This window comes from Pleuronectes platessa, chromosome 19 (assembly GCF_947347685.1).
Source record: "Pleuronectes platessa chromosome 19, fPlePla1.1, whole genome shotgun sequence".
Lineage (NCBI taxonomy): Eukaryota > Metazoa > Chordata > Actinopteri > Pleuronectiformes > Pleuronectidae > Pleuronectes > Pleuronectes platessa.
In genome coordinates, this window is record NC_070644.1 from 18752284 (window position 1) to 18765543 (window position 13260).

Here is a 13260-nt window from a genome sequence, read left to right on the forward strand (position 1 = left end):
TCCTTTTGCTTTTCATATATTTTCTTTGATTCCTGATTAAAATGAAGAATCATCTGCATCGAGCGTCCCTCAAAGTGCAGAGAACAGTCGCCGCCTGCCCATGTCCTACCCATGTGAGCTTATGTCCACAGAGACCCCATGGGCAGTGGACAGATGGCGAGGCCCAACCGTCCACAGATGCCCACCTCTTATCTCTCGCGTCTCTGCCAAGACAAAACACATGAAGCCGGGATCAAGCAGTCGAGAACAAAATCCAGGGAGGAACGCTGAGGGAAAAAACACACACACACACTCCTCGACTACAAAGATGTGTGTCGTGTCAAATCAGCAGAATTCTGTTTTCTCAGTGTTGTCATGTCTGGCACAGAAAACAGTTGTTTTTCTGTGTTCGAGAATAAGTTGTCCTCTTTATGCAATTTGTACCACAACTATGCAAGACTGAGATTTGATCGTTTAAATCGTATTCAAATTGTTTGTATATCTTTATTTATGTGTGATAAAAGAAAAGACTAAAGCACCGAATGAGTTTATTCTTTATACTGGCCAATCATATACAGTTTCAGAGGTTAAAGGCTAAGGCAGAAAGTGTAAAATGTGCTGTTGTTTTGAATCGCAGCAACAACCGGTTGGAGACGCTTCCCAGTCGGCTCGCTCTTATTGGCTATTGCAAGGTTGTGTAAGAGCCGATTATCGTAAATATCAAATGTCTGATATTCATAACACCGGGGAGGCTGCCATTCAAGAGGTAAACTATTAAGATTATTTTGTGAACCCCCCCAAACTTAAGGATAATTATTATAATCAGCACCGACTGACCTCCAGTTGGGAATGGCCCCCCCAGCGATTGTGGGCAGAGGCTAATCAGGTCTAAAATCGGTCCGATTATCCTCTAGTGTGCAGCAGCCTTTATTCATAATATCATACATGAATGTAAAATGTAAATCTGCTGCACGAACTAAAAGAAAAATCTGAAGCGGTTCCCACATGTGGAGGAGCACAAAGGTTCGAGAGCAATTATCAAGTGGATTATCAGCTTATCAGAGGAGGGATGGAAACAGATGATTCGATAACTGCCTCTGATATTATCAGAGATATCTGAGGATCATAGACAAAATCTGACAATCAAAACAATGGGCTTGATTTTGGGGGAAAATGCTAATATGATTGATGAAAATATGAAATCCAACCAAATTTATAACAACACAGGACTCCAAGAAGATTTCTAACTTCACATCCACTTAGCACTTTCAGTTTTTAAAAGTCTGTATATCACTCTTAGGCTGATATGCTGGTTCCTGATTTGCAGATTAAGAAAACCAGTTAAAAGAACCCAGTGGTGCCGTATGTGAACGTCTGTCATCGTGCAGAAAATATGAAGTTACATCGTAAATCTTCCTGATTGGAAGTTGGACCTGATATTCTGAGCGAGTCTGGAGTCGAGTCGACTGGAAGACATTCACCTATGGGCAAAAATCAATAAGGCTGCACAAGCTGATCCAAGTCATCACTGGGAAAAACTCCTGCAAAAAGAAAAGTTTCATCAGAAGCTTTGAGTTGCTGAGAGCTCAAACTCATAGAAACCCTCATTGCATCACATCCAAAGCAAAGAAACAAAGCATGTGTCCTTAATGGTGCAGGTCTGTAACCTTAGTTATTGATAAAAAGTTTTTTTTCTTATTTACTAAGTAAATAATTACTGCCCAGCACTGTGAGGTATGGTTCCAGGGTCGGCTAATGGATGTTTCCTGTGTGCAGAACTCATCTCAAAGGAATGGATCAACAGAGACTCAGTCACATCTCTAAAAACACCTGACCTTGGTTTTGCAAATCATATCTGAAGTATGGGGATTGCAGGAGTTCAGAAACATCACTGTCTTATTGTCACTGGCACCAACAGAGTGAATGATCACGTTTTGTTTTACATGATCCAATCAGGTTTAATGTTCTTGCAGCTCAGCCCCGACCCGAGCTGCAGTGGGTGCTACACAGCCGTCCAGATTGAAACCCAGCTTGGGGTAAAGGTTAATGGAAGAGACTGCAAAACAGAGAGCCTCAACAACCACATCTGCTGTGGCAACCTTGGAAATGTAACATTCTTTCTACCAGAAAAACATCTTTTTTTATATAAAAGAGAAAAAGAAATGAACAGAAACAAGAAGCAAAGGCAGGAGAATTTTGTTTTACTTTCACACGGCACTGTATTTACCGTATAAGCTGTCCCTGGATATTTTGCTCCTATGATTCACATTCATAGGTGAACTCCAGAAACTCGGTGTCAGGTTGAAAAAATTGCCTTGAGGCAAGTTAAGATTATTCTGCCAGGCTTAAGATCAGAGGAAATGGAAAAAGAAAAAAAGAAGAGTGGAAGAGAACAAGTCCCGGTGTAATGTGAACATGGGAAGGACAGAACAGAGCTGTCTCTCAGCCTGGAGATAGCCCCGGAAATATCTCCTGCAGTCAGAATCACTGAGGAGATCACGTCCACCTGTGAAGAGCCAGAAATTCAACCCGTGCAGTTTGGATGTTGAAGGATTCACAGCCCCCCCCCCGTCCGTCCGTCCTTTGAACATGTCTGGTGTCTTTACTCTGCTGGATCTCCCGAGAACGAATATGTTTTTTACATTTCTGGCAGATTTGTGTTTTTCTAACTGCTGCTTTGTCGGTGATGATGAAGCCGAAACAGATGTTCCAGCTTGAGAAGAAACTTTCAGGTCATTTTAAATCACTGAGTCATGCGTTCAGGCGTTTGTTGGATTTATAATTTCGGCTTTTTTCTGTGTGCATTATATGGAAACCCATTGATTTGTAGAAGGCTGCGCACCACCGCAAATTTCAGCATTGTTTCTTCTTTCATTATGCATGGTTCTATTTGTACATGATTCATAATGTTCTCTGTGTGGAGACTTTGATGTTTATAATGTCAATCTAATGAAAAACAAAAACAAACAATAAGCCTTTGAAGGATTTTTGTTCAATTTGATATATGAATAGAGCTCAGGACTCTATTGAAATGACTCAAGGCCTCAACCGCCGCGACCTGTCACTGCTCAGCGTGTGGAGATTGCCAGGCAACAAACTGATTCCCTGCTCATGAAGAGTGTTTTTCATAAACTACTTTTAAAACTAGAATTTGTTCAAGGTCCTTAACTTTCCTTTTCCTTTGTGTGTATAAATCTTTGCAGAGGATGAACAGATGCAATTCAGTGGTCATGTAAAATAAGAAAGAAGCCGATAGTAAACAATCCAGTCATATTTCCTGAGGAGATAAATCACAGCTGGAGCCCGTGGACTGGCGCTGTCCGTGTCTCCATAACTTCACAGTGTATTAATTGTCTCAGCGCCGTCAGCAGAATGGCCTCGGCTTGTTGAATGGCATCCAGAAGTAAAGTCATCAGCCAAATTGCACGGGCGCAGAGACCGAGGCTGTGGCGGCTACAGTGCGAGATGCTGAATTTGGAGAATAGCCGCCGCTCTGGAAACGGGAAGCCGACGGTGAGCAGGACGAATGGGTTCATCAGGACAAATGGTTGATTCCTCAGGACGGGGATTACCGTGGAGAAGACGTGAAGGAAACAGGCTTCACTGGCGTTAACGTGACACACACTCTCATCCACAGTGACCCTGGTACTCTGTGGACTGGAGTGGAAGATGTGTGTGAAGAGGTGCGTTAGGTGGCACGCTCACAGCAGTGATTAGCTAAGTGTTAGAGGTGCGGCAGGAAATAAAACCCTCGTGCTTCAGATGAAAAACCTTCTGGGAGCAATTTCATTTTCAAAAAACTCCTGTTTTTGCACAATGAAAAGTGATGAAACTCATAATTTTGTGGGATTTTGAGTTTGTAATTGGCTCAGCTGCTGCTAAGTTTGCATTTTAACTGTCTGGGAGTCTGATGTGCTGTAGAGCAATTTGATCTTACATCATTTGCCTATATATAGGATAAAGATTTACATATGTAGAGGTAATAAACATACTATATTCATATATCTTGGAGTTAATACAATCCACTTTTATACAGAAACAAGCTCCTCTGCTAATGAGGAGGTTTCACAAACGATCAACCTTCATAAATTCTTTAAGACGTGTGTTAGTGGATCGTTATATCTTAAGAAGCTTTTCATTGAGGACGTGTATTTTCATTATGAGGACAGTTGTGTTGGAGGCTGAAAGGGGGAAACGGGGGCCACAAAGATTAGCAACCCCGGTGCAGATGCGATGCACATTAAAAATTCAGCTGCCCATCGCTTCCTTAAATACAGGCAGCTGGGGTGACGCACAGGGAGGCCTGCTGTCGATTAGGCACCATTGCATTTCCAATACGGGGGTTAGAGCAGAATGTTAAGTAGGAATCTGTTTATGACTTCTGCTCCAGTCGGTTTTTCAAAGAAACACGAATTTAGGGGGGGGGGGGGGGGGGGGATCAAACATCTTTTTGGACGGTGCCTGGAAAACGGCGCGTCCGCATTCAGCGGCTCAACTGGAGCGTGTCAGCACCACGGACAGCGCCCTGTGAAGCGCCCTGTATTGGATCACAGCGGGGGGTCGGGAGCGGGACGCACCGTGGACGGACACACACACACACACACACACACACACACACACACTGCTGGTGCTCGTGTGTGTGTGTGTGCAGGCAACTTGTGAGGAGCCTCAACACAACGTGCACTTCCCACACACACACCAGGCTGCAGAGACAAAACTACAATTTCAGCTGCACGATTTTGCATTTTGCTGAAATATGAATTGAAGGGGGGGTCTTTCACAGTGCTCGTGCCACCGTGAAATGTTTTTTAAACTCACGACGGAGCTCACGCGGGTCGCGCTCTCACCAGAAGAGGGCATTCCGATTCTGCCTCGCCAAAGTTGCCTCGACGTGCACGAGGCGTGATTAACGGCGCCGTCGTGCTGCCTTTCAAAGCCCGAGCTGCGAGAGGGAGAAGCCGAGGGGACGTTTTGGGGAGATAAAGCGGATTTTGTGGGGATACGCATGGTCTCGCTTACAGCTTGTGGATAAGGTGGTTACTTCCCCCCCCACCCCACCCCCCTGTGCGCCATGCGCGGATCCCTCTGAGCATCCTGTAGAACACAGAGACGCCGGGGGTCTCACTCCGGAGAGAGGAAAGGAATCTACTGCTCGACTCCTTTTTTGGGGGGGAATTACGCCTTGTGTGTGTGTTTGTATGTGTGTGTTGTTTTTGCGCATCGTGCAGATGTATTTGTGAAGTTGTGTCACACGGTTTTCGCGGAATCCTTACGACTGACATGCGTCGCTGGGATGGCGCTGCGTTATTGCATGCGCACACTGCAGTGCTCCTTTTGGCTGTAACTTGAGAAAAAAAATAAAAGAGAGGAGAGAGGACGATTCCTTGCGCCGCGGAGACACGGAGAGGGAGTAAGGATTGTTCCGAACCCTGACATCTGGAATTGGAAGTAAATGACATTCGCCCCGGTTCGGTCTCGCGGTCACAGACGCAGAACTGAGCCGGATAGCGCATCCAGGACCGGGGAGAGTACAGGGCAGGTGCGCTTTGGAGTCGGCGGCTGCGCGGAGACACCGGGCTCGCGGATCAGGACGCTACCTGCCTGTGGAGAGCGCGTCATGCGGACTCGGACGTCGCGCACCAGAAGCCATTGAAACCTGTAGGCTGGAGCTGACAGATACGCGGATATGGGTAAGTTCTGGTCGTGGTACCATCTTGTTTCCCCCCCCCCCCCCCTTACATTGCGTGGGTTGTTGGATGCTCCGGTTGTCCTCCTTTCTTGTAATGCACCCCCCCCCCCCTTATTAAATGCATAGACTTATCCGAGAGGAATCTGGTGCGAATCTGGTGTTTTTGCGTCAAAAAGAAAAACGGAAATCATCGTCTTTTCATTCTGCAACGTCTATTGAGAGGTTCTGGCATCTTTCAAGCCAAGTGGATCAGGGAGCTTGAGGAATGTGCATGGAGCCTGTGCTGTATAGTCGCAGAGCTGCAATGTACTGTTCCCTCCATTTCCTGACGGGTATCGATCATGAGACACCGAGGACACACAATCTCTGGTTTTCCCAAGACTTTTGCGCATCAGGATTTGATCCCCCTCTTCCAAAAATTGGGGGAGAATCGAGGGGGGGGGGGGGGGGGGGGGGATCTGTTTTGGGGGAGTGAGGACTATCCATTCTTATTCCTGACTAGTTACAGGGGCTGCCTCATTGACGTGGAGCGGAATGCTAATCACGGTAAATGTTGGAAGCCAGTCAACTTTATAACGCGTGGTCCTGCATAATCATCGCCTTGGTTTTTCAGATCTGCACGCACGGAGCCCATTGTCCAGTTTCCAGCCCCCCCCCCCCAAAAAAAAAACTCTTGTGGTTCTGCAGGAGCCGGGCTCGTGCAGGTTTTTCTTTTATTTGCGTCTGATTCTAGAAAAGCGTCGTATGTCTCCACCTAGGACTCCCTAAGAATCCAGCGTAAAACTGTGCATCCATGTCTCAGCCCTCTCTCCTCACTCCCCTGCGTGCGCGTCGTCAATACGCATGTTTCTCTCATCTTATCCTTCCTTTCTGTGCCATTAAAATGTCCAATCCTGCCCCTGGTGTCCCCGTGCGCGCACACTCACACACACACACACACACACACACACACACACACACACACACACACACACACACACCACCACCGCTTTATTACATGGCCCCCTCTTCCTCTGTTGGTATTTCACTGTTTTTTTGTTTTATTCCTCCCCCTCTCTCACAAATTTCCCCTCAGTCTGGGATCCCTCCACCTTCATGCATCCTCTCCATCTGATATTGTTGTTCGATGTGGTCTAATCTCCTCAGCCATCCTTAACTAGCATAGAGATGGCCAAGTTCACTGGTGGTGCTGTGCCATTAATTGTAAGGCCGCATGATATATCGACCCTCGGCGGGTTACTGCACCACATCAATATAAGCTACAACAGCACACAAAGCCCTACAGTACGGGCTGCGGGAGCTCAGATGCAATTTATGTACACCGCAAAAGAAACCATATATGGTTGATCATAGAAGTGCGGTTCATGGCTGTTTCTAAATTGAATTCCAGAGAACCCTGAGACTCACACACGCATGTGCACACAATCACACGTGTGTCTAGGCGCACACAAAAGAATAACAAAAAGCCTTTTCAACCACGCAGCTTCATGCTGTTGCCCACAATTATTTGGTGATTACGTGGCGCTGTAGCTTCAGGTATCTACAACTGCAGCCGACTGTGATGCTCTTCATTAACAGCACGCGATGCACTTGTGTTTCATGGTCCTCGTCATTAGAGATCTGCTTTGCACACAGGAAGGGGGACGCTAAAAAGCCACAGCAAGCAAAGCACGTGCAGAGCTTTAGGATGAATTTAGAAACGTAATGACATTTAACATGTATCTGCTGCGGGGGGGGGGAAGACAGTACGACCACCTGTCTGCACAATAAGAACTGAAATAAATCTAGATGTAATGAAACTACATAGAAATACAATCAGTATCATACAATAAAGATTACAGATGACCTTCTGGCGGCCTCCGAGCATCCAACAGGCAGCAGTCTGGAAATGTCAGGTGAACAAAGTGCAGGGAGGAGAATCAACAGGCCTCTTAAGGGCCATATCCAGGAATTCGCTATTTACATTTGCTTATTTTCAAAGTACAAAGTCAATGGGTTGTGAAACACAAGGGGAACCATCCATTATCTACAGTGGGCCTGCCTTTACCAGTCAGGACTGCTGGGCCTGGATGCACGGAGCTGCAGGCTGAGTGCACACTGGGATGGATCACCAGTAACTCTTGGTACATGCATACTTAAAACACAGATTGCTAAACAATGGCTGCATTTGAAGAAGGACAGAGGAATGTTTCCTGCACCCAGATTTAATGAGAAAAATAGATTTTTAGATACCACAGAGGAGCTTAACATAATTCAGTGTGATTATTGTGCTGATATTTTGCCAGGTATCTAAACATCTATACTTGCAAGGACTCATAATAGCAGGATGCATTTCAGAGCCTCCAACCATCACCTAGCAACTACTACTACAACCTTATTACTTTAACTCTGAATATGATCTCCATGATGAACACAGTCATGTCAATCTGGATTTATTGAACCTGATCAGGATGCATCTTTTCTGCAGGATGTGAAAGACGTTATAGAAGAAACAGAGAAACATTTGTTCCTCTAACAGAATTTCCATGAGTAATGTTTTAATCCAGTAATAATATCAGCTGGAGGAAAGCTGTGCACTGGTAACTCTTTATTTACCTGCACATGTTTGTTACTTTATCCAAATAGGATCTGACTTCCAGAGTCTCCTAACAGAAATGTCAGCTTCACAATGCAATGCAACGTGTGTGTGTGTGTGTGTGTGTGTGTGTGTGTGTGTGTGTGTGTGTTTGTGTGAACACTGTGTCGGGTTATTCTGCCCAATCACTTCTGCAAATGCCAGACAGACAGTCCGGGACACAATGTTTCCAGACCACAGTTGAAATGGTTCTAACCTGACAGACCTTGCTACCATCTTAAAGCTAATGGGGGCCTAATAGGAAGGCTCAGGCTGGTTTGGATACGTCCTCCTCTATGTGCCCGGCTGCTGTTCAGCTGCTCTGTGCAGTCAAGGCTGAGGCTGGAAGCAGTTTTGTCAATGACAGGTACCAAATAGCAATGAGCCACTTGTGTGCACTCAAAGTGCACCAGTTAGTGAGTCCATTTGCCAAGTTATTAAGCTACATTTGGTTTTATTTTAGGTCAGCAGTAAAGTGCACTTACTCTCTCTATGTGTTAGAGTTGAGCGGCAGAAATAGCTATCTTCCTGTGCTGAGGACAGCAGGGATGTCTGCTACATAACTAAGCATTAGGGACATGCCTTTAGACAAACTTTAGCTTGGACTTATCCATCCACATTAGAGTTGGACAGTTAAGTGCAGAGGGTGACGATGAAAAACGAGCAGAAAAGATCCATAAATTATTATACACGACACTGAAAAGGAAAGTAAGGAAAACACTGAAAGCTGGAGGAAAGTACGGGAGGAAGAATGTAAATCAGTAAGAGGAATGAAAGGGGTGAAGATGGATTTGACCCCATGCATAAAACGGACTTAATATCCTCAAAAAACACCCGGATGGCTGCAGGGTTCAAGGATATGCAAACCTCGGATATTTTCAAGAAGGACGGAGAACAGAGGGAGCAGAAGTGTTCACCTAAGCAGATACAGCAGGAGAACAGTAATTGTGAGAAGTACATCAGGTACGAGGTTATGGAGGCACAGGCCTCATGAGTGACACATCAGAGAGTGACTTGTGCTCCTTTGTGAATAAGATTAGAGCAGTAGTGAGGAAGGAGATGGCTTACAGAGGCATTAGCGCACGGAGCGCTCATTAAACCACATGTGGTGTCAGTGAGGGGAGAGAGGTGTCTTGTGAGACAGTCGCAATCTCAAAGAGATGGCAGGGAGACGCTTCTAATAAAGCAAGACTATTATATGCATATGGGAAATAAAAGCAGTCGGGGGTCGTTGCCACGTCCTCCTGGGATTCGAGACCAACACTAAAAAATGTACAAAACACGCATTTGTGTTTAACATCCCACACACTCTGTTCCCCAGTCAGAGGCGGTGTCTATTAAAAATTCCTGTAACTGCACATGGAGCGTTGCACATGGGAATTGTTCTATATCGGTATTCCTCTGCCTCTGAAACACAAGAGTCGTTGGCGAATTAATGTACATTCAGGAAACCTGAGACACACAAATTGGCTACGCACAGAAGCGTGGCGTCCTGTGATCACCATGTGTCTCTATGCAACATTAAAGAGAAACAAAGATGTATGAGGGATGTGTATTTTGGTACAATCAATATTTGGCGCAAGTTATTGGAACAATTCCACACTTCTGTAGGGGAACGATGGAAGTTTCCTCTGAAAACAGTCTCCATCTCGCTCTCTCTCTTTCGATCACACTTTTGGACACACACACACACACACACACAAGCAAACACACAAACACAACACCCATATGGGAAGAGCAGATGCTTGGCAACGAGTGAAATGGCTATGTTGGATAGCATATGCTGTATGATGCCTCTCAGGCGCTCTATGTCAGGGAATTATTTCTGACAAATCCTGTAAAAATTATGGGAAACACTGGAAACGTTCCTTGTAATGGGAACATGTCCATGAAAAAAAAACATTAATTGCACCTGCCAGTACATCAGAGAATACATTTTGTGAGCTTATTCGAGTTCGGACTTCCTGTATCCTGACATCTTCGTCTTACCTCGTTGTGATAATGGTCATAAAGTCCAAAGTTGATGATGTTTCCTTGAGAAACACACACAAGCAGTGAATCCCTCCATGTCTCCTCCTCAAGGGGAAATCAATGCATCTTAATGACAGATCATTAGTGGCTCTGTAAGGGGGAACGATTTTAATGGAAACAACTCTGTCTTACCTCAGAACAAGGAGCGATATCAGGAAGCCACTGACCATTTTGCTTGACTTTTAAAATCACATTAGGAGCACACAGCATTTACTCCCGTGAAATTAGGAGATTTGCATCATAGATAGTCATTCTCCGCAGACAGCCTTGGCAAACACGCAGCCGGTTCCTGCAGCAGAGATGAATTGTGTAATTCCATCGGGGTTATTTAGACTTTATTTTGTTCTCACTCTTTTTCCTTTTGGATCCGTGGAAAGCAGGAGCGATGGTTCCATCTGAACTTGTCCTGCTTTGGTTTGGTCAAACAGGAAATGGTCGGAGTCTAAATTGAAATGCCTCTGGGATTGTTGACTCAACCAGCAGCTCCTGAATGTTAATCTGCTCTGCATCGGTTTCCTTTTATGACTAACCTGCCTCTGCTGCTGCTGCAGTGAATACAAATACAGATAATACACCACTGAGTAAATTACAAGAGGCTTTGATTAAACGTTGATTGTCAATGCAAATTCATTGTGGCACAAATTACAGCAGTTTAAACAGCAGAGACTTATTTGTAGAAATTAATCCACACGATGTGAAAATATTCTGTTGTTGAAATAAGTTAAAACTAAATTACCAATCAAATTCAAATAAATGGTCAATATAAAATTAACTATACTACAAATTACTTGAGGGAGTAATGATTGATGATTTACAGTTCACAGCCAATTTAATTTAAATTTGTTCGAGTAAAACCATAAATCCCTGTGATTAGGTCATGAACTTAACCTTCAAGTTAGGTTAGGCTATTTAAAATATTACATTGTTATATAATTAGTATACGTCACCAAGTCTGAAAGGAAATGGATGACGAACATTATTTTCGTGACAGTTGAGTGGAGATACAGAGGTTTCAGGTGTTGGGGGAGTTAATTAAAAATGATATCATGTCTTTCAAAGGAGGTTGAAGGAAGTTGATAGTTTTACTTTTACTAAACACCTTTTCTTCCCCCCCCCCCTTCCTCCTCCCATAGGCTCTGCTCTGCGGCATCGCTGGCTAGTGGTCCAACTCCTGATGCAGGTGTGGCTGGCGGCGAATCCATCTCTGAGTGAGCGCCCGTGCCCCAAAAGCTGCCGGTGCGATGGGAAAATTGTCTACTGCGAGTCAAGCGCCTTTCGTGATGTTCCTAAGAACCTGTCGGGAGGCTGCGAGGGCCTGTCGCTACGCTACAACAGCCTCGCCAGTCTGCGAGCCGGCCAGTTCGTGGGGCTCAACCATCTCATCTGGCTCTACCTGGACCACAATTACATTGCCACTGTGGACGTCATGGCCTTCCAAGGGGTCCGCAGGCTCAAGGAGCTGATCCTGAGCTCCAACAAGATCACATCCCTCCACAACACCACATTCCATCCGGTCCCTAATTTGCGTAACCTGGACCTGTCGTACAACAAACTGCAGGCCCTGCAGCCGGGGCAGTTTCAGGGCCTGAGGAAGCTGCTCAGCCTCCACATACGCTCAAACTCTCTGAAAACTGTCCCAGTGCGTCTGTTTCAGGATTGCAGAAATCTTGAGTTCCTGGACCTGGGCTACAACCGCCTGCGCAGTATCACTCGGAATGCATTATCAGGCCTGGTCAAGCTCACTGAGCTGCATCTGGAGCATAACCAGTTCTCCAAAATCAATTTCTCTCACTTTCCCCGCCTCTATAATCTTCGGGCTCTTTATCTGCAGTGGAATCGCATTCGCTCGATGAGCCAGGGCCTGACTTGGACCTGGGCCTCCATCCAGAAGCTGGATTTGTCTGGGAACGATCTGACGGAGGTGGATGCTGTGGTTTACCAATGTCTACCCAACCTGCAGACGCTCAACCTGGACTCGAACAAGCTGACCAATGTTTCCCAGGAGGTGGCTGATGCCTGGATCTCTTTGACTACGATTAGTTTAGCTGGGAATGTATGGGACTGTGGCCCCGCCATCTGCCCCCTGGTGGGCTGGCTGAGAAAATTCAGAGGAGCAAAGGAGACCACCATGATCTGCGCCTCTCCCAAGAAAGCCCAGGGTGAGAAAGTGATGGATGCTATTGACGCTTTTGGTGTTTGTCAATCAAACCTGGGGACAACACTCTCTGAGAGTATCGCCCCAACCCCGTCCAATGTCCCGGTGCAGACTGACCGTCGCCCGGCCATTCTGGCCTCACCCACTGGATCTGGAAAGAGAGGAGACGGCTCTGTTCGGGGCTCCACCTCCTCGGCGGTGACACCACCTGTGGCTCCTCCCCCAGAGCAAGACATGGAGCCCGTGTCCTTCCATAAGATCGTGGCGGGGAGTGTTGCCCTTTTTCTATCCGTGGCGATGATCCTGTTGGTGATCTACGTGTCGTGGAAGCGCTACCCGAGCAGCGTCAAGCAGCTGCAGGAGCATTCGGCAGCCGCCCGCAAGCGCCGCAAGAAGGCCAGGGAGACGGAGCGCACCCTGAGCTCTCCACTGCAGGAGTACTATGTGGACTACAAGCCCACCAATTCTGAGGCCATGGATGTGCTTGTCAATGGGACAGGACCCTGCACCTATACTATCTCAGGCTCCCGAGAATGCGAGGTATGACCCACACCACTGCCTCCACTTCTCCTAAACAAAACTCTGTCCACAGTGAAGCGACCAGAGGTAAATATTTGTGCCGCTTTGAAAGATGATACGTCTGCTACTTGCTTTCTGACCCGCACACGGTGTTGCCCTGGATTGTCACTGAAGTAAAGCAGAATCGGTTTTATAGGAGCACGTCGGGTATAACCAGATAACTCAGGTTTTCAGAAAGGTGCTTGTATATTTGGGTAAACATAATCTCTCTTA

At 46.1% G+C, this 13260-nt stretch overlaps 1 protein-coding gene across 1 annotated transcript; it reads left to right on the plus strand.

Annotated features, from left to right (window-relative positions):
• The first annotated feature begins 9120 nt into the window (after positions 1 to 9120).
• Positions 9121 to 13014, plus strand: LOC128424470 (leucine-rich repeat transmembrane neuronal protein 4). Its single transcript, XM_053410666.1, has 2 exons — positions 9121 to 9229; positions 11447 to 13014. The coding sequence occupies exons 1-2, from the start codon at positions 9121 to 9123 to the stop codon at positions 13012 to 13014; spliced, it is 1677 nt and encodes a 558-aa protein (XP_053266641.1).
• The last annotated feature ends 246 nt before the right edge of the window (positions 13015 to 13260 follow it).